Genomic DNA, 22,654 nt, shown 5'->3' on the forward strand with positions numbered 1-22,654 from the left:
GAAGCATTTCTAAGGACACAGTCACACTGGTTATTTTGTAAATGGCTCTGTTACACAAAATGATGGCCTTCATGGACATGCGCTTAGTCATTCATTCCTTAACAATTCCTTTCTATATTTCAGTCTTGCCCTTTGCTGACCACACAGCCAAATCTAAGCAAATACTTGTGTGTTGATATTTGTGTACAGATGAAAGACTAGTTAAAGGGAGCACAGTCAACTTCATAGTAGTCATTTCAAAAGAAAAAAAGTAAGTTAGTTTCAGGCACTGAATCTAATCCTGTGCCCCTCTGCCAATTGCTGTGGTTTCACACTCTCAATTTCCTATTTTTGGAATGTTCTTTCTCTCATGGTGCTGTGTGAAAGACCCACACAAAACAACAGAGGAAAGTGAGTCACTAAACAAGGGGAAGATGAGAATGACTATACACAAAGTGCTGTGGAATACATTAAGCATAAATGTATTTCCCTCTATTCTCCATCAACTCTAGTAATCTCAGGTGTTACATGTAAGAACAGTAAGTAAACATTTCTCAGGGAAGCGTTTTTTTAAGTTGCCGTTATCCCTTTAATTCAAAACCACACAAAATTCATCTTTTAAGAATGAAATTACCCATTCTGGGATTATCTGCTAATCAGTTTTAGTCTCAAAAACGGGTGCCCCATAGTTATAGCTAATTAAGAGTTCAATCCTGCAAAACTTTCAGTGCCCACAGCTTTCAGTGAAGCCAACGACAGCTGACGGTGCTCAGCACCTTGTAGGATTAGGCCCTAAGGTTCATTTGACTGAAGCTCTTTCAGGAGAGCCCTGTCTGTGTTAATGAATTGGCACCAGTGTACCTACAAACACCTAAAGTAGACAAGTTGCACTGGCATGAGGCACCTGACTGATCTAGGTGTTGATTTGTACATGGATGATCTTGGTATTGGGTTGGCTGAACTTCAAAGTAGCCTATGTGGAGTAAGGTGGAAGCACCTAAACTGATACTGGCACCACCTTGTGGTAGGTGCCCAGTGCAAGAACTTGCTGATTTAGGCTCCAAAACCAAAAAGGTAACCAAATGGCATCCCAAGGGTATCTCCTTGTGAGATTGGGGCATCGTTTGTAAGCCCATGGGGATAAATGCAAACCAGGGGCTGTGGCACTACTCCGGGGGGGGGGGGGGTGCTGCCCCTCCAATACACTTGATGTTGGTGCTGGCTAGGGGGGTGGGTCAAGGTCCTCAAAAAGAAGAGGGATGCTAGTGGACAAGTGGAGGGGCCCAGAGACTTTCCTAGTGTAATGACTGGCTCATGCTGTGGTGGGAGCCCCCAAGAATTTGCAAAGGATCACTTGAGTGACTGCACTTGGCTGTTCCCTGGAGGAGCACCTTGGATATAATTTGACTAATAGAGACGTGGCCTGGTTAAAACCCATACCATGTGTCCTTGCCTTTTTCCACACAGTGAGCACACCAAACACTCAACACAGAGAAGCTGCACTCACATGAGGCAGGGTTTACCCCAGTGCCACTTAGGCCTGGTCTACACTGGTGGGGGGAGGGAAATCGATCTAAGTTACGCAACTTCCGCTACAAGTCGACGTGCTTAGATCTACTTACCGCGGTGTCTTCACTGCGTTAAGTCGACGGCTGACACTCTCCTGTTGACTCTGCCTGCGCCTCTCGCCCTGGTGGAGTACCAGAGTCAACAAGAGAGCACTCGGCGGTCGATATATGGCATCTAGACTAGATGCCATAAATCGACCCCCGCTGGATCAATCGCTGCCTGTAGATCAAGCGGGTAATGTAGACAAGCCCCGACACTGGTATGCTGCCAAATTAAGCATCACTCATGTAAGTCCTGCTTTATGCTAAATGCAGCATGTCTACATTAGGGTTTGTGCAGTGCACATTTACTTAATATCCACTGGACGTTAATTCAAAGTGGGGGGAATGCCTCACAAACTACTATGCAGATAATTTTTCACACCATGATCATACAAAGCAAGATGGATAAAGCCCAGAAAGTATGAGAGAAAGAAGGACTAGGATGCCAATATTTCCCACAAAATACACATCTAGAAGGTGGCTGGCATTTCTCTTAAACAAAAATGCTTGGTCACAGTTGTGACTACAATGCTACAAATGTATCTGTCACAGACAAGCGTGAAATGTATGTGGTCAAGTGAATCAAATTTCTAACCATTGCAAGTCTTTCCCCTCCTACCTATTGCATCTCACTCTTCTGCCACAACACTGCCTCATCTAGGAAAGCATTTTGTTATCTATAAGCCTCTCATTTGCTATGAAAGGTGTTAGTTTCATTCACTCACCCACGCTGTGTACAAACATGTAAATCATTAACATTTCCATCTCGCAGAGTAGACATCCCCTCCCTGTAGGGATTTCACAATGAGATATGCACTCCATTTGTAATTATCACTTAACAAAAATATCCAGGCAGACAAACTGCCTCCCCCGTTTGGTCCAAGAGCCAAGACAATTAATGCAAGCCTGTGACTTGTTTCAGTAAACAGATGTGATGATTCCAAACTGATCTGTCTTATTTTCAGTGTTGGGGACTATGTAAAAATGACAAAAATATTAAAAACCTCAACTGTATTTTCTCTGCGAAGCAAACTCTTGGAAGCTCTGGATCACTTTTTCGTTGATCACATGGGTTGATTTTCCAGAGATTCTTCAGCTGGCAAGATCCAAACAGAGTGAAATTCAAACTCTAACGGGTTAAAACCGTTGGGAAGCACAGGTCTTTTAAGTTCCTTCTGGTTTTTCTAGGAGTCTGAGGGTACGTCTACACTACGGGACTATTCCGAATTTGCATAAACCGGTTTTGTAAAACAGATTGTATAAAATCGAGTGCGCGCGGCCACACTAAACACATTAAATCGGTGGTGTGCGTCCACGGTCCGAGGCTAGCATCGACTTCTGGAGCGTTGCACTGTGGGTAGCTATTCCGTAGCTATCCCATAGTTCCCGCAGCCTCCCCCGCCCCTTGGAATTTCCGGGTTGAGATCCCAGTGCCTGATGGGGCAAAAATCATTGTCATTGTCGCGGGTGGTTCTGGGTAAATGTCATCAGTCACTCCTTCCTCTGGGAAAGCAACGGCAGACAAGCATTTCGCGCCTTTTTCCCCTGGATTGCCCTGGCAGATGCCATAGCATGGCAATCATGGAGCCTGTTTTGCCTTTTGTGACTGTCACCGTATGTGTACTAGATGCCGCTGACAGAGGCGATTCAGCAGCGCTACACAGCAGCATGCTTTTGCTTTTGCATGACAGCAGAGATGGTTACCAGCCATACTGCACCATCTACCAATCCATAAATTGGTAAAAAGATGATCATGGCTACCAGTCGTTTTGCACCATTTGCTGCTGTCATAAGTGCCCCTGGCTGCTCTTAGCCAGGGGCGCAAAAGCCAAAATTGGTATCTAAAAATAGAATCAGTCCTGCCTAGAATATGGGCAAGTGTACTAGAGAACCACTGTATCAGAGAGCACAGCTGCTCTGTGTCAGATCCTGCAGAAATTATGAGCTGTATGCTATTCACAGGGGTTGCTCCTGCAACAACCCCACTTGTTGATTCCGTTCTTCCCCCAGCCTTCCTGGGCTACCGTAGCATTGTCCCCCCACTTGTGTGATGAAGTAATAAAGAATGCAGGAATAAGACACACTGACTTGTTAGTGAGAAATGAGTGGAAGGCAGCCTCCAGCTGCTATGATAGTCCAGACAGTACAGTAAGGAGTGTGGAGGAGAGGAGCCCAGCATCCCTCTGCTAGTCCAGGGGTAATTGAATCTTTTTTTTACACATGAAGGGTGGCGGCTGACAGAGCTCAGCCCCCTGTTGCTATGATGACGATGGTTATCAGCCGTACTGCACCATCTACCAGGAAAAATTAGGGCCAGGCGCCCTTGATCGACCTAACAGATGCTAGTCAGCATGGTTACCAGCCCTTTTGCACTGCCCCATGTGCCAATAGGCTGATGATGAGAACGGGTACCAGTCGTTTTGCACCATCAGCCACCCATGGCGGGGGGGGGAGCAAGGATGTTGGTGTTCAGTGCTGCAGCATCGCGTCTATCTGCAGCATTCAGTAAAGATAGGGTGACATGTAAAAGAGTCAAGAGAGGATTGTTTTCCCTTTCACTTCTGGGGGTGGGTGGGGGGGTGCGTAAATTGCCGAGCTATGCCCTGACCCACCGCGGACACTGTGTTTGACCCTAGAAGCATTTGGAGCACAGCCAAGAATGCAAATGCTTTTCAGAGAGACTGCAGGAACTGTGGGATAGCTTGAGTCCTCCAGTCCATGAGCGTCCATTTGATTCCTTGGCTTTCCGTTACGCTTGTCACGCAGAAGTGCGCTGAGTCCCTGCTATGGCGTCTGTCTGGAGATTTTTTAAAAATGTTTTTTAATTCATCTTCTGTAACGGAGCGCTGATAGAACAAATTTGCCTGCCCTTACAGCGATCACGTCCGCATGGTCCATGCGGGAGCTCTTTCTTTATTTTGATTTTTAACTGCATCGCCACACGTGCTGATCGGAGCTCCACGCTGGGCAAACAGGAAATATTCAAAAGTTTGTGGGGCTTTTCCTGTCTACCTGGCCACTGCATCCGAGTTCAGATTGCTGTCCAGAGCGGTCAGTGGTGCACTGTGGGATACCGCCCGGAGGCCAATACCGTCGATCTGCGGCCACACTAACCCTAATCTGATATGGTAATACCGATATTAGCGCTACTCCTCTCGTTAGGGAGGAGTACAGAAACCGGTTTAAAGAGCCCTTTATACCGATATAAAGGGCCTCTTAGTGTGGACGGGTGTGGCGTTAAATCGGTTTAATGCTCCTAAAACCGGTTTAAACGCGTAGTGTAGACCAGGCCTGAGCATCATGGCCTACAACAGTCTTGACAGACAGAGAGACAAGGCAGGTAGGTTTGTCTTCTCTTTCCCTAGCCAGCGAAGTGGCACCTTGTCTTCTCTAACAACTTGTCCCAGTCAATAGCACATTCATAAACAGCCTGCCAGAGGGCATGAAATAGTGAGACTGTGGGGGAGGGAGCACAAGAAACCACACTGTGTACATTTAAAAAGAAAGCAGAAACTTTTCTATCAGGTTTAATTTGTTTTAGTCTGACAGTATTGACAAATGAGTAATGAAAACCTTGCTGCAGTCAAAGGCTCTTCTTCACAGCAGCACCGGCTTACAAACTGCAACTGCAGCTCCATCAATACCCAGGAATTTAGCAGACGAGGGTTGGGGGGAAAGAGGTGAAACAGGAGTTTAACACTTTGTCCTCACCCCAAAACAAAGATCTTCCTGTGCAGCACCAACACAAAACAGCTCTTCCAGTTTAACGCAGAAAACAAATCCATGACATTTATACCAGGGAGCACTAGCATTTCCATCACAGCTTCACACGATTATAGTGGTGGCTGAAACGTCACAGATTAGACTGTGAAAAGCTTTCAGACATCATATACCTAATTTGAGAAGTATTCAATGAAAAAAGCAAATAAAAGTAAATAAAGGTCAAGTTTGTTAGCTCTACGCACTGGAATGCTGGTAGCCCAGGGGTGAATCTCATTTTGCAGTTATTCTCCGTGGGCACCAGACTCTGTAACATCCTTGTAGAAATTCTGATGCAATTACTGTTTTTCAGCAGCAATACACCTCTACCTCGATATAATGCTGTCCTTGGGAGCCAAAAAATCTTACCGCATTATAGGTGAATCTGCGTTATATCGAACTTGCTTTGATCCGCCAGAGTGCGCAGCCCCACCCCCCCGGAGCACTGCTTTACCGCGTTATATCCAAATTCGTGTTATATCGGGGTAGAGGTGTATTAACCAGATTTGGGCACAGATGCTAGTTTCTCCTAGAACATTGTTTCATTTGATGCAGGAAATTTTTTGAAGCTCAATAGTGGAATTTTGACTGTCTGGGTGACCAAACATTAGTAATCTTGGATCATGTCATTTATAATGGCCATAAATACTCAGACAACTCAAGCAGTATTAAAACAACCATATCAGCAGTCAACATAGCTTTTATTACTATTATGCACCTCTGTACTCAGAGAACCTCAAGGTTTATAGATATGCCAATGTGCTCAGCTGTCAGAAACAATTCTCTTGAACCTTCAAACAGAACTGGAAGAAGTATAAAATATATATTCAGGTCACTACTGTGAACATGGGCAAGGAGGTGGTAATGCTGGAGAATTGTCAGGTAAATATATTTTTCCTGTGTGGCTAATCTAGTAAAGAGCCACTAAGATCTAGACAGCTTATGCCAAGGATGCAAGTTATACCAGACCAGTCTTTGGTCAGAATGAGGAGTTTTAACCCTTAACATCCTGGCATTTCCCAGGCTTCCAGCCAAATGAAAACGTAGAGAAACTTGTACATACATATCACTTATTGTACATCTGCTGTCTCGAAGGTGGTAATAAGTATTACTATGAAATATTCACATAAGAGTTGAAGTCTGGTGAACAAGGATGTAGATCAGGACAAAATCTAAGTGAAAGAGCTGCCAATATACACATACAGAACTTGTAAAATTGGTTTTACCTGAGTCCAAGATTAGAAGAAAAAACCATTCACCTAAATGCTTATTTTTTTTTCCTTGTGTGTATATATATATATATATATATATGTATTTTTTTTGTTTTCAGCCCGGGCCCCCTCCGCTGGCACATTAATGCAGATTTTAAACAAGCTCCATTCTTAAAGAACTGTTAAGAGCGCATTGGCCTGGCAGGCTTTTCCAAGATACTTCAGCTCTATATTTTAAGTGCAGCACATACCCCAATCTCTTAGAGCAGAGGTCCTCAACCTTTTTCTTTCTTAGCACCCCCCCCCCTTCCTCCCAACATGAAACTCCATGGCCCACCTGTGCCACAAGAACTGGCTTTCTGCATATAAAAGCCAGGACCAGCATTAGAGGGGTAGCAAGCAGGGCAACTGCCTGGGGCCCCACGCCACAGGGACCCCCATGAACTACATTGCTCAGTCTTCAGCTTCAGCCCCAGGTGGTGATGCTCATGGACCTGGGCTTCAGCCCCACATGGTGGGACTTCATCTTTCTGCCATGGGCCCCAGCGAGTTTAATGCTGGCCCTGCTTGGAGGCTCCTCTGAAACCTCCTCAAGGCCCCCTAGGGGCCCCCAGACTGCTGGTTGAGAACTACTGTCTTAGAGGACATGGATGAGACAGATGACACACACGCACTATTTGCCAGTGGTACAGTCACCTTTCAGTCTGGTGTTGAGTCATCCCTTGCTGATGGAGGGGGATATTTTGTTTCTCCTTAGTCGGAACAGAACAAGGGAGATGACAGTTTGTGTAAATACTAACCACTGATATTAAGCGAACGCTTTGCTGCCCAAAGGGTTTTCTTCAGCTCTCTCTCTAGCAATTTGCATATAACACAGTTTTGTTTGGGGTTCTTTTTGGTCTTCTCCACTCTTTTTTCTCCCCTAGAGAGTCAGGTAACAACACTTACAGTGGCTGCCACACTCAAGCAGCACTGTGTTTTTCTTTGTGCCAAAAGAAACATAATGCAAGCCAAACTGTGAGAGGCAAAAATAGAGGAATGTCCTGACCAGTTCCGGTTTAGCCAGATGTGTGTGTAGCAAGTGGTTCGCTAAATCAACTTGTTCACACTAAACTAATTATTACTATGTTAGTAAGAAACCATAGCCCCAAGGAATCATTAAAACCTACCACTACACCTACAACCCACAGGACACCAAGGACAGAAATAGATGACTAATGAAGACTAAACCCTCAAGTTACAGCTCAAAACCTTTCCCACCTCCACTTACTCTATTCAGGTTCTTATACTGGGCCAATCAATATGGTATCTGAGCCCCACTTAACCCAGTTTCATTGAAACAATATTGACTCCTCATTTCAGACCGCCTTCCTTTCCAATCTATTTGAAAATTTTTCAACATAAGAAAAAAGTGTTGTAGCTGTACAGTTAAATAGCCAGAGAAACAGAGGTCTTATTCAACCAATTTAAATCAGAAGAAAATATAATTGGCCAAATCCTACAAGCCTTAAAGGAGAGGGTCCCATATGAGGAAAGATTAAAGAGGCTAGGACTCTTCAGCTTGGAAAAGAGGAGACTAAGGGGGGATATGATAGAGGTATATAAAATCATGAGTGATGTGGAGAAAGTAGATAAGGAAAAGTTATTTACTTATTCCCATAATACAAGAACTAGGGGTCGCCAAATGAAATTAATAGGCAGCAGGTTTAAAACAAATAAAAGGAAGTTCTTCTTCACGCAGCGCAGAGTCAACTTGTGGAACTCCTTACCTGAGGAGGTTGTGAAGGCTAGGACTATAACAGCGTTTAAAAGGGAACTGGATAAATTAATGGTGGTTAAGTCCATAAATGGCTATTAGCCAGGATGGGTAAGGAATGGTGTCCCTAGCCTCTGTTTGTCAGAGGATGGAGATGGATGGCAGGAGAGAGATCACTTGATCATTGACTGTTAGGTTCACTCCCTCTGGGGCACCTGGCATTGGCCACTGTCGGTAGACAGGATACTGGGCTAGATGGACCTTTGGTCTGACCCGGTACGGCCGTTCTTATGTTCTTAAAGGGCAAAGCACCCGTTGATCTTAATGGGAGTTTTGCCTGAGCAAGAACTGCAAGATTTGGCCCAATAGCTCAAAGGTAGTATCATACTAATAGTCATACATCAGCCCTCAATTGCTCTTTGTTATTATTGACATTTTCCACCTCACTCCTTGTAAGTATTATTAAGCTCATGATCTCAGTAAGCTACTGTTTCTTAACTTATGTTTCTGTTAGTTTTATTTATTTTGGATTCCATGAAATTTCTAAACAAAAAAGTTACTGGAAAGTTTCCAAAGAATCTCAAATGTGATCCAATCACTTGGAAAATGTTTCTGCTAGAGGCCCATCTGTTGGACAGTTGGGTCAAGTGTGGAATTTTGCTGCTGTAGGAGAATTAGATGACCCGTCCCCTGAGGGAAAAATTCCAACAACTCTAGGAATCTGACAGGCTCTGGGAATTTTTAGACTGAAGACCCTGCATATTTATACATATATATAAAAAAGGGTATTTCAGACCTGGTCTACACACAACATTGCACCAGTCTAACTATGGCTATGTACACATTACAGCTTAGGTCAATAATTTATGTCACCCGGGGGTGTGAATAAGCCACCCCCCCCAAGCAATGTAAGTTACACCCATCTAAGCACCAAAGAGTCTTATGGCACCTTATAGACTAACAGACGTTTGGGAGCATGAGCTTTCGTGGGTGAATACCCACTTCGTCGGATGCATGTAGTGGAAATTTTCAGGGGCAGGTATATATAAGCAAGCAAGAAGCAGGCTAGAGATAACGAGGTTAGTTCAATCAGGGAGGATGAGGCCCTCGTTATCTCTAGCCTGCTTCTTGCTTGCTTATATATACCTGCCCCTGAAAATTTCCACTACATGCATCCGACGAAGTGGGTATTCACCCACGAAAGCTCATGCTCCCAAACGTCTGTTAGTCTATAAGGTGTCACAAGACTCTTTGCTGCTTTTACAGATCCAGACTAACACGGCTACCCCTCTGATACTTGACATCTAAGCACCAATTTGGACAGCGCTATGCCAGCGGGACAACTTCTCCCATTGGCTTAGATTAAAACTTCTGCACTAGCAGTGGTTTAGCGGCGCAGTTGAACTGCTATAGGCTCTGTTGTGTAGCCATAGCCTAAAGGTGGGATTTTTACACCCATTTAGTTAAATTGGTTCAATTTTGTCCATGGACCCTGTTGAATCAATTTAAACCTGTTTTACATCAGTTCACCTTGTGTCAGTAAATTTACAGGCACAAACTAAATCAATAGAACCAATTTTAAACTGATGTAAGTGTGCCCACACAGGAATGACTTTGCCTTGGGAATAAGGAGGAGCTGATGAGCTTCCAAGTAACAAAGAACCTATATCCACCCAAATCTTCCTAGGGCTTGTCTATATACAGAAATTGCACCAGTTTAAAAAACAATTTAAGGGCAGGTCTACACTAAGGGCGGGGGTCGAACTAGGGTACGCAAGTTCAGCTACGTGAATAGCGTAGCTGAACTCGAAGTACCCTAGTTCGAACTACTTACCCGTCCAGACGCCGCGGGATCGAAGTCCGCGGCTCCAAGGTCGACTCCGCCACCACCGTTTGCAGTGGTGGAGTACCGGAGTCGACCGGAGCACGCGGGGAGTTCGAACTATCGCGTCCAGATTAGACGCGATAGTTCGAACTCCAAGAAGTCGAACTCACCGTGTCGACCCGGCAGGTAAGTGTAAACTAGCCCTAAGTTAAAGCAGTGCAACCCCGTGTGGACATTCTCATATTTATTTAAAACTGGTTATGACTGAGTTTATTTCACACCTGTAAATTTACCAACACAAGGTAAACCAATATAAACCAGGTTTAACCTGATTTAAGAGTGTCCACACAAAGCTGCACCACTTTAACTAAACTAGTATAAAAATCACACCTTTAGTTAAACTGGTGCAGCTGTGTGTGTAGTCCAGGCCTTCAGAAACAAAAACAGAGGAGGAAAATATTTGAAACATATTACATATAAGCAGGCTTCTCTCTGAACACACAGGATATGAAAGTTTTCCACAAGGAGTCAGTGGTTCTTTAAAAGGGCACTGTCAGCTTGAATATTTTGAAATTGACTAATTTAAAAAAAAATTCTGATAGATAATCCGTTTTAAACAGTGCTTCTTGAAATGTTTCTTAAATTCCTTTCAAATACTTTATAAGGGTTCTTCAGTTTCCCTAGGCATCATCAATGCATTTCTTCAGAAAGCTGAAAACTTAAGACTGACAAACATGGTGGGGGGGATCTTTATGTGTAAACAGTCTGGCACAATGAAATCCATGGAACCTGTGAGAACTCAGCCCTTCCAGGGATCAAAACCAAAGTGTGCAAACTACATGAAGATGCAGAGGAAGCTATCTGCATCATGCCCCACCATACTCCATAATCCATTACATTTATCTGCACAGTAGCTCTGTTAAGTCCACAAAGTCCCCCAAATGACAAACTTTGGCTAATGTAGGTGTAACTCCAATAAAAAGGCACAGCCATCACTTCAGAAGACTTTTGTGTTTCAAATAGTATTGTGCTACTAGCCAAAGTCCACATTTAAGAAAACTGAAAGGATTCACAGAACATCATCATCTGGACTTGGTAGAAATGCACTATAAAACCAGAGCTAAATGATTGATCTTGCCCTAAGTCCTTTATTGCATGACATTTATGTTCAGGAAACTTTCTAAATATGGAGTACATTCCTCAGGCTATTTTAACACCACTTGGACAGCAGTGACTGGGTGGTTTGGTAGATTAGAATATGCATCAAAAAAAAGTCCCAAAAGATTGGAAGATAAAACCACATATGCCACACAATGTAAAGGCAGTATTAAGAATCAGGCTGATGAGTAACTAAGATTATATTGTCTGCAAACTAGAGGTTAACAGCCAAACCACACATTAAGTGTGTTGGTCAAATTCTATAATGATACACTCTACTTCTGCAGCATCCAGTCACTAACTTTACAAGCTACGTGTGTTATGTATGTTTTCAGAAATACATTCACATGACAAAAACTTAAGATACAAATTTAACCCCCTGGATACACGTATAAAATAAGTTTAAAATGTCTCCACTGCGGAGAAATTCGAATCCCTTATATACTGTTTGATACTAGGCCCAAGAGTCCCTATATTTAAAACTAACCTTTGATTTTTAAATTACTCCTGGGGGAATTCTGCGCCACTATGCAATGCAGAATTTGTGCAAAACTCCATGTTTCCCCTGCAGAATTGGGGTCGCAGAGCTGCTGGCTGCCACTAGGGGCCACTAGACTCTGCAAAGCCCAGCTCACAGTGAGCAGAGTGCCCAGCCCACCAGGGGCACCACTTTCTGGCTGCCCAGCTTGATCCTCATTCTCCTGGGGATGGGAGAGGGCACAAGAGACCCAGCTCTGGCAAAGGGTGAGGAAGGGCAGGACCGCACAGCACCACATCCCCCAAAGGGAAAGTAAAGAAGCTGGGGGGAAGCAGCTGGCTCTGGTGGTGCAAGTGTCCAGGCTGGGGACTGCCTCGCAGCTGGGCTCTGGGGCGGGAGGGAAGGGAGGGTGTGGGTGCCCGTGCTCTGGGGGTGCCCATGGCTGAACTCTGGGAGGAGAGGGGTGCGGGTGTCTGGGTTCTGAGGGTGTCCCAGTGCTGGCCTCTAGGGGGAGGGGGCTGCCCCGTGTCTGGGTCGAGGGGGTGCCCCGTGGCTGGGTTCTGGGGGGTGCAGGTGTCTGGGCCGGGGGGTGCCATGACACTGGGCTCTGGGGGGAAGGGAGTGCAGAAGTCTGGGTTCTGGGGGCTCCATGCAGCCCCCTCCAGCATCCCCCAACTGGAACTGGGTTGTTGTAGGGTTTTCTTTTACTCTTTAATCTTTTGTTGTTGTCGTTGTCTGTATTGTTGACATACTTGCTGACAGGTATTTTGAAATAAATTACCAAAACAATTGAAATAGGAGTAATTATATTCTGTTATTTTGACAAATAAAATATGCAGAATTTTGCAGAATTTTTAGGCACAGAATTCCCCAGGAGTATTAAATCCACTCACCGCAGGACATGAGTTCCATTTCTATCTGGAGACACGAGGAGTATCTCATCTATGGTCTTTCAAAAATGTCCTATCTACAATACAAAATGGAATGTGCTTTCCCATGTTGGGGTACAATTATATTGTAACATGGTCTCCTTCCATGAGAGTACTTTGTAGAGAAGACAGGCCCTTAGTATTTCTCCCTCAACATCATAACGCACTAGTGTTTCATCAGTGGCACCTGCAGCACTACTGGAGCCCTGACCTGAATCACATAATGTATGACAGTCTCAGAGCATTGGGAAAGCCCTAACATGCATGAGCGTAGATCCTATTCCTGGGAAAATAAAGCAAGACACTGGAAAATGTTGGCTTGCTAGAATATCATGAGTCGAAACCCCTGCACCATGCCCTCTCCACTGCCAGCTCACCCACATTGAACTGACCTCCTTGGTAGTTAAGGGGAAATAAAAAGGTGAAAGAAGCATGCAAGTAGGAAGCTGCCCTAGACAGAGACAATTCTGACTGTTTAGCTTCTTATAGGTCAGATACCATAATACTTTAAGTCACTTTGCTAGATTTGACATAACATGAAGTGACAATGTAAAACTGATTCTTACACACATATTGTATGTCAGAGTTCCCATGATATTAGAGTCAATGAATGTTCAAATACAGACTATTAATGCTCCCTTTCCTGAACATCTGTTACACTTCCCTGTTACACTTCCCTGTCCCCATCCACTTCCCTGTCCCCATCCACTTCTACCTGGAAACACTACCTCCCTAGGTCCAGCAAACAATGGTAACAGTGGCAACAACCATGAATGGATTTAACATCAAGGGATAATGTTAACAAGTGAGGGGCTGTATGAGTGAACTACAATACAATATAGAGGAATTGGAGTTCATCTGCTTTATGGGGAGGCTTCATGTGCTGTGTTAGGACAGTACTGCTGTCTCAAGTAAATGAAATCTTCTTGTGTAGAAGCATTTTTCTATAGGCACAAACTATACACAGTGTTCAAAAATATCTTTAAGAGTACAGTCTGCAGCACTGGTATTTCAGGAGTAAAGTTGCCAGACAGTAGTAAAGTGGCAGTTTGTATGGCAGTACTGGAGAAAGTTCCTGGGGCAGCATGCCCCAACCTGTGAAAATCCCATTTTACCTATATCAGCTGACACAGAAAAACTTATATTTAGATGTAAATAAAGATACATGAACTCCTGACAGAATGTATACTCGATTTATCCCAGCAGTTCTGACCAGATCCACTATCATAGCACCAAACTGAAAGAAAATTCAAATTAATGGAACAGTCAGGGCAATTTATGCCCCAAAATTAGGTTCTGTAAAATCAAGATTTTACACAAACTAGCATGAACAGAAAAATTTCCATCAGGTTTTTTACATTTATTTTGTCTACAATGGAAGCTATTCATTTATTTTTTTAAAGGAAGTAACATTCTCCTACAATATTCCAACCCAAATGTTGAAGGATCCTGCTAATATACAGAAACTAAAACGTGAGAGAGAGTGATTAGAAGCTGATTAGTCTATTATTTTCATTGTCTGAGATGAAGTTAAAAAAATAGTGAAGCATCAATAGTTACAGTCAATGTTTGAAACAGAATGGAGAGGAAAATGAAGGACCATCATATCCAATATGGAAAGCTGAATAAATGGTATGTGTCTTGTGCCTTCATAGGACTTTTTATTAGAAGTAGGCTCTGCTGGAACTGGTCTGGAAGACCAGACTCTGTAATACTACATAGCTGGCTACCCAACTGAGAGTCTCAGCTACACAGATACTGGTGGTGAGTGTCAATGCCACCATTTTTGGATGACAGTCCACAGCACACACTACAACTGTTGCGATGGCTGAATCATGGTATTGTTTACTGATGTAAATAGAGCAACCTGAGCAGAACAGACCAACCAGATTTGAGCCTGAAAACTCACTGCTGATACTAGAACAGCTGGCCTGATTTAACCAACCAGAAGCTAAGAAAGAGTCCTCAGAAAAATCTAATCACAGACAAAAGGGAGGAGGGTGTCCTAAAGCACTAGGTGGTATTACACTATTGTGGTATTACATTATTGCCCAGAGGTCCCAATCAGAACTGCAGCCTATTGTGCTAGCCACCATGAAAACACAAGGTAGGAGACAACAGTCCCTATCTTGAAAAGCTTAGGACTGGTCTATGCACAGTTTTTACTCCTGGTGTAACTATTTCTGTCAGGGGTGCGATTTTGTACAGAAACAGTTATATCAATACAGCACCAGCACAGTGGGGTTCTGGTCCATGACTAGAGCTCTTGGGGCTACAGTAATACAACAACAACAACAACATGGATGCAATTATACTGGTATAAAGGTGCTTTATCCCACTATAGCTTATTCCCCTTCCTGCCTAGGAATAAGTTATACCAATAGAAGTACCTTTACATTGGTATAACCACGCCCACACTTGGGGGGTTGTACTGGTCTAACTATATCAGTACTGTTAAAGCGGTGCAATTTGTGTGTGTAAACAAGGCCTTAGAGTCTGAATTTCACAGGACAGATATAAAACAATTAAAAGTTGCCAGTGTTCAAAACGTAAAGGATAATATAAAAGCATCAAATTACGAACTAAACTACTTTCAGTAGGAAAACCAATTGCTGCAGATGTTTCACAAGCTGAGAAATCCCTTTGCTTGCATGTCTGTGGAGGTTTTTTGTAGTTAATGCAAAGTCAACATAGAAATACACTGGCTATTTAAATGAAAAGATTCCTTTCAGTACCAGGCAACAGTGCATATAAGAGGTCAATGGGATTTAACTTCTTTGCAAATTGGCACAGCCTCTACTACCGCTGAAACCCCTGTGCATTAGCTTCTGAAAAAAAACCTATGGGTAATTGGCTAGGGGAAAATGGAACAAATTAGGCCCTCAGAATTTATCCTAACTATGTAAGATAGTCAACCGGGGGGGAGGGGGGTGTAAAGGCTATTAAGTCACCTTGCCTGTGGCTATCACATGTGATTTATTAGCTTCTCATGTACATGGAAACTGCATGGTTTCTGGTGTTTTATTTGGCACAGAACAACAGTGATGTGTTCCATCATTTCACCTTCATCGCTGTACAAGGATGTTTTAATTAGTTCCGTCTGCCACCTTTCAATAGCAGTAGAGGGGAACATCGATGAATCTGCTAGAACATGAATAGGCAATGAGAGCTTTGGATTCAGTCTGATTAGCCACTGGATGCCATTCCTACTGCCAGGTAATAAAACACAAACACATTTTTCTGGCTGTGAGTCAAGAGTGCCTTTAAAACAAATTTCAGAATGGATCAGGTTTTACACTCACCTCTGCTTTACAAAATCACCATTAGCACAGCTGCAGTTAAGATGCTGTGAGATTCTCTGTAAGTCCTCATTTTTAGCAGTTTATAACTCAACTGTAAAAATTCATTTTGCCATTTTGTATACAGATTCTCAGCTCAGAAGCAAATGTTACACATTAAAGAGATAATACACAGGGCAAATTCTCTCTTCCTCTCAGACTTCAGGGGCTTTCCTAACTTCCATATACAAAGATGATCCAATACCATTGGAAATAGCATGAGGTGCACCTACTAATGCAATAGACATAGTAGTCATTAGTGTACTGGTGGAAGTATCAACTGCAACTCAAAGCTTTTAAATGCAAAACTGAAGCCCCAAAGAAACCTATAGCACAGCCACAGCTTGAATCCCTAGCATCGGAGCAAATGTCTTCTTTCACTCATGCAATAGGTTGTGACAACTCAAGCTGGTGCTGATAAATTACAGGCCTATTATAAATGGGGCATGTTTTTGCAAATGAAGCTGTGGGCCTAGATGAGACGGATTTGTGCTGTGTTCTTGATCAAAAGTAAACTTTCCATATTCTCTCTACTTGCCAGGAGGGGGTGAACAAGAGCCAGTGAGAGCTCCTGCAGGCACCTGTGGGATTACACCAAAAGATATTTTTGGATTCACTGAAATTCAGTCTCACTTTGTTAGAGAACATAAAATGATTCCCCACACCCAGAAAATAAATTTAGCCATTGTTTCCAGTTTCAATTTTTTAGTTGACTCACAATCCAGCTGCCTCGCATTCCACTGGACTTCAGCTGTCTTTTTCCCCCACCCTCTCCTTTCTTATAACCATTATGAGCATCTCAATCTTGCTCCAGTGAGCCCACAGGCTACATTTTTTAACAGTGTGGTTTTAAAGCCAGGCTGTTTTCGACACCCATCAAGCTTACATCCAACATCTTTTTAAAATGTGAAACACTCTTTGTACCAAGCTTTCTGGGAAGTGTCAAGTCATGATCTTTGCCTTGCATCTCTACATCCTGACTCTACCTACACACAACTAGGCAAGACTTTTTAAACACAAACTTAATTTTCAGTAAAATGTCTGTAAGATGACAACATGGGAATGGAATTCAATGAAGATTGCAGGAGATGCTGAAAGTGTGAGTACTGAAAGATACCAACTGATCAGCCTTCCTGATGATGAACTGAGCCCATACAAGGCTGCAGGCAGAGGAGAGAGTTTAATCTCCAGTTTCCAGGTCAAGACATTTCACCAGAAGATTACTACTTTGTTTGAAAGCCAATAATCTGGAAAAAGGGCATTACGTCGGTCAAATGCAGAACTTCTAATTAACTTGAAAGTCTTCCTTCATAGCTAAGAACTTGGTACAGTGGTGGAAACAGAGAGAGACATCTGCCAGTAAATCCACCTAAATACAATTCAGTCCAATGTGGAAGGGACTGTGGAAGACTATGTTGATATGAAAATAAGGAGTCAACATGGGATAATTTCCAGATTGACCAAATGATGAAGAGGTGATTAAAGATAGAAGAGTCCTTGATAGTTATGAATTTACTTTTCAAATTATCTAACAGGCAAAAACTAATGTACTGAGAAATTTCATCTCAATACTCCACCATTCAAATATGCACAATTCAACATGACATAAGTCAACGTGAAAGACTCTGGCTGAACAATAAAGCTCCCATCAGGGCGTATAAATTCTTGCCAGTTGCATTGTGTTATGTCTTTTTATTTAACTATTTCCCATAAGAAAAGTTATCTTGGGATTTCCTGTAGAAGTTAATGCTGACAGCTTAAAAAGCAGGAGATTTTACAACTTTACTGAACTACTTAAACCTATAAGAAAGAGCTGAAGACAATGATGTTTGATGCCTTCGTCTGGTGTGAAAAAAAAAATACCTGCAGTCGGCCACTGAGCTGAGCTAAAATTTTCATGCCCACCAGATAACACAATTGCCACAAAGCAACTTGTACCTATACCCCAACAACCTGCTTCTGAAAAGACAAATGTACAGAGGGTGTTAAAGAGCTTCCTAAATAATGTTAAGGTTAAGAATGTAAGTATGTATGGAAGATAACAGTAACCTGGCATAAAGTTTCATTCAAACTATTGAAATCCATGTTTTCTAATAGAGAGACCATCAAATGGACCCTGTTCACAGGGGAATTTTTTATTTCTAGGCCAACGTTTGATAGCATTTTATTGCTCTCTCTTTTCCCATAGATTTGAAGGATGCAGGATAATTTAGCTCCCTGGAGACTGTGATCCACCAGATAAGTAAGTTCATGAATTCATCCCTGGTAATAAACAAATCAAGCAAAGTCTACAGCTTTCTCTGCTCTTTCACAGCAACCCCATTCTGGATTTTAGCTCAAGATTGCAACATTGACTAGATCAATGGGATGAAGTGGCACAGAGTCTGGAATGGTGGTGGTATATCTGGGATACTGGCAACAGACTTCATACAAACAAAAACTAAGGCAACCCTGAGAATTACTGTAACTATTCACTGAAAGTCAAGGTTAAAAGCTGCAAACACAGAACTGGACAAAGGAAGAGAAGATAATCTAATATGTATTTCCTATCTGAAATGGAGAACATTGAGGATTTGCTTTAAGGAAGTATTGAAGAGTCACCTGACTTGAGCCTAAGGGATATGGGAAATCTAATGCCAATAAATTGAATGTATCATCATGTGCCACATTGCCACATGGAACCTCATGTCTCCAAAGCACTGCTCTGAACTGCTCTATAGTGACCCTGTTTCATTCATTAGTGGTACTGACAGACCCCAAAGGGAGCCTTGTCCACTCTTCCTTGGCCAACAGGATGGCAGCTATTATCTATTATTGTGTCTTACTAGTTTTTATTAAATGCTATAGCTTAACAGTTTCTGGGATAGATAACACCCTCTTATATGGGGGGGGGGATAGCTCAGTGGTTTGAGCATTGGCCTGCTAAACCCAGGGTTGAGAGTTCAATCCTTGAGGGGGCCATTTAGGGATTTGGGGAATGGTCCCGCCTTGAGCAGGGGGTTGGACTAGATGATCTCTTGAGGTCCCTTCCAACCCTAATAAACTATGAATCAGACAGAAGCAGGACCCCCACATACTGCAAAAGGCAAGATATGCTCTTTTTTTTCAGCCAGACTGGACATATGTTCTCTCCCTCCCACTCAGTATGGATAGTTAGAAAGTCATTCAAAGCCTAAGCCAGCTTTGAAGATATTTAGTATCACTCCTTATCTGGCAACTTCATATTTAATTTGCAACATAAATGGATCTACTGTATATTGGCACTCTCATAAGAATGTCTACAGTGAAAGATGTATACAAAGTGCAGGCTTTAGCACCATGGTACCTGCTCTATGGTTCTGAATTTTAGTGCCTCTTTAATCTGTTATTGTACACTTTGCAATAGGATAGGGATAAAATTTCTCTCCAGTGTCACAGACTATGTTTATTAGGTGACACTAATGATTAAACTTATGCTGATTATAATACGTACCCTTCTCACCTTCAGTACCATGAGTATATATTACTGAAGTGGCTGGCCCCTAAGTCTCCTAGTTTGACTTAGAAGTGGATTTTCTATCAAAGATTCTTTCCTTTGAGAAATGGAACTACAAACAGTTGAAGGACAATTTCACAGAGATATGGTTTCCCTTACAGAGCAAACTGCCACAACAATATGTGTCTGCTACAGACAATCTCCTGAACGTTTCTGCACAAAGGCCTCACCCACTGCATCCTCATGATTGTACATTTTACAGTATTTGCACAGGGCCAGGATCCTGCAAGATGCTCCAAGCTCTTCAATGGATTCTCAGCACACTGCAAAGTCAGGCTCATAGCTTGCCTGGCATCTGCGTTTTATACAATATGGATGGCCTCTGTTTATTGTTTATAGAGCAGCACTGCACTCACCCCTCTCTGCGGACTGATTCATCTTCCTTCTTCGTACTTCTCTTGCTACTTTTGTTGCTGTTGGGTTATATTAACTATTCTGACAGTGTTATTTACTGCACACGAGTAAACAAAATGGGATCACTTGCTTATACAACTGCAGTTACTGCCTACATTACTATCTATATTTATGAAGATCACAATCAAAATTCACCCCTGGCATAAGCAGGTTCCAATTCCTTTGGAGCTGATCCCACATCTATGCACGCTAACACTTGCAAATCTTACCTAGTTTATCTGGGATGAACAACGATATACTAATAAACATTTTAAAAGTATATGCAGGATCCCAGAGTGTAGCATTTTGCTGTGATGCTATGGGAGAAATCCTAGGGAAATCATGCACGGATTAACATATCTATGATTCTATGGTATTTCTGGAATCACACTTGTCCTATGATGCGATACACACTAGTTAGACAGTAACTTAGTGCTGAGGCATGTCTCCAACCCTATGCACAGTACTTAAAAGATAGCTCGCAGGCAATTACATTCACTTATTCCTTGGGGTCGCTCCAGAACCATATCACAGGAAAATTCATTCTGATGCAAGAAGCCAGAATAAAATGAATCTGAATGATCAAAATCACTGCCACCAACTTTAGCGCCTTTGCTAAAAGGATACTGCCTAACCAAAGGCTACTGAACAAGAATACTATACTCCTCACACTCCCCTACTGTATCCTCCCCACAGGAAACGGTCTAGCTATTCCTTAAAAGGAAAAACACAACTCTGATTTTTCTTGCTAATTAAATGCAGCATAATTAAACTAAATAAATTCATTGTTTAATTTGCAATACACTAATTGAATCTTTAAATATACCACTTACACTACATGGAAAAGCAGGGGGCATTCAGCCATCTCAAGTGATAACTGAGAACCTGACATGATTTCCAGGAGTACAGAGACAATACGATTCATATGTAAGTATTTTTCAATTATGTATCCAGGTTTTAGAACAGGAAGAGCATCTTCCTAACTGCTCATTGTACTGCAGTCACCCCAGCCTGACTCCAGAGCTTTGCAAAGAGGATAGGAAAAAGTGAGCAAGCTCTCTGAATATGCCTACAGACTCATCTTTTCTCATCTGATTACCAACAACAGAAAAGTTTAGTAACTTACAATTAATCATCATGTGCAGGCCACAAACTTCAGTGCCCACAGGTTTACAGACTGTTAAATTCAAATGACTATCAAAGTGCTGGGGTGTGCAAAACAACAGAGAGAAATAGATAAGATATTTATGAAATAGTCTGACTAGTAAGAGTGTGTGTGGAGTAAGGTATTCAGGTTCAGTAGCCTCTTCTGGGGCAGCCCTATACCAACAGTTCAGAAAAGAGATCTAGAGAGAGAGAAGGTAAATATCTTGCCAGGAGGGTGCTTTCAAAGGCACAAGTCCCACACAAAGGTAATAGCAGCAAGACGCAGGCCAGGGCAGCGAACCCAGGAAACCGCCGAGGGAGGGAAGTGGCGCTGGGACAACATCTCATCCCCATGAGAACGGAAGGCGGCCGGCGGGCAGGGCTAAGCGCACCGAGATCTGACTCCTGACAGGAGACGTCCCGCCGCCAGCGCTCCCCCCCTGCCCGCAGGAACACGAGCCCTGCCCCACACGGACCACCCCGCACCGCAGCCCCCGACCCTCGGATGGGGGGTCCCCAGCCCCGGCGCCTCCCCTCCCCGCTCTCTGCCCCGGCCCCTCAGCGGCTCCTGCTCCCCGCGGGCCCCGCATCCCCTCACGGGAGCGTCCCCCAGCCTAGGACACCCGGCCCGGGCTCCATCCCTTCCCGTAAGGCCCCGGGCCGCCTCAGGCGGGCTCTGAGCCCCCGAGCCGCGCCGCGCCGGCGGTGGGGAGCAGCAGCGCCCGAGCCCGGGGGAAGCGGCCCGGCTGGCCTCAGGGCAGGGGGCGCAGCGCCCGGCCTCCCCCGCCGCGGCCCCGGCCTTTCCTGCGCGCCCGCCCGCTCACCTGCTTTCTCGATCTTGCCGGACATGTCGGGGCCGCGCCGGGGGCCGGGGCCGGGCTCCGCGCTCCGACCCCAGGGCTCAGGCCCAGCCCAGCAGGAGCGAGCGGCCGGGGCGTCCTGCTCCGACCCGCCGCCTCCTGCTGCTGCCGGCCGGGCTGGATCCGGCAGAGACACTGCGGCGGCCTGTAGGCTCCGCGGCGGCGGCGCAGCCGCCCTCCGCCGGGCCGGGAAGGGAAGAGACGGCCAGGCAGCCCGTCCGCACAGCGCGCCCTGCCGCCCGCCCGGGGCACGGCAGCGCCAGGGAGAGCCCCTGACTCCAGGGGGGCACTAACCTAGGGAGAGCCCCTGACACCAGGGGGGCACTAACCCGGGGAGAGCCCCTGACACCAGGGGGGCACTAACCTGGGGAGAGCCCCTGACACCAGGGGGGCACTAACCTGGGGAGAGACGCCCTAATGCCCTGGGAACACTAACCCGGGGAGAGCCCCCTGACGCCTGAGGGGCACTAACCTAGGGTAAGCCCCTGACACCCAGGGACAGACTTCATGACACCTGGGGGCACTAACTCTCTGAAAGCCCCTAAGACAGACCCCGTGATAGCTGGGGGGGGTACTAAGCCAGAGTGAGCCCCTGACACCTGAGAGACCCCCAATACCCCAGCAACATTAACCTGGGAAGAGACCCCTGGTACCCAGAGGGCACTAAACCTTGACAC

General features: G+C 44.3%; 1 protein-coding gene across 2 annotated transcripts in view; it reads right to left on the minus strand.

Moving 5' to 3' along the window:
- Positions 1-22,094, minus strand: part of RAPGEF1 (Rap guanine nucleotide exchange factor 1) — a 127,411-nt gene extending 105,317 nt beyond the window's left edge. For both annotated transcript variants that reach the window (XM_044992771.1, XM_044992769.1), the window contains exon 1: positions 21,942-22,094. In XM_044992771.1, the coding sequence (XP_044848706.1) occupies positions 21,942-21,966 (25 nt within the window). In that variant the 5' untranslated portion in view covers positions 21,967-22,094. The remainder of the gene's footprint in view (positions 1-21,941) is intronic.
- Positions 22,095-22,654: the final 560 nt, after the last annotated feature.

The sequence above is a fragment of the Mauremys mutica genome, chromosome 18, assembly GCF_020497125.1.
Source record: "Mauremys mutica isolate MM-2020 ecotype Southern chromosome 18, ASM2049712v1, whole genome shotgun sequence".
Classification (NCBI taxonomy): Eukaryota; Metazoa; Chordata; order Testudines; family Geoemydidae; genus Mauremys; species Mauremys mutica.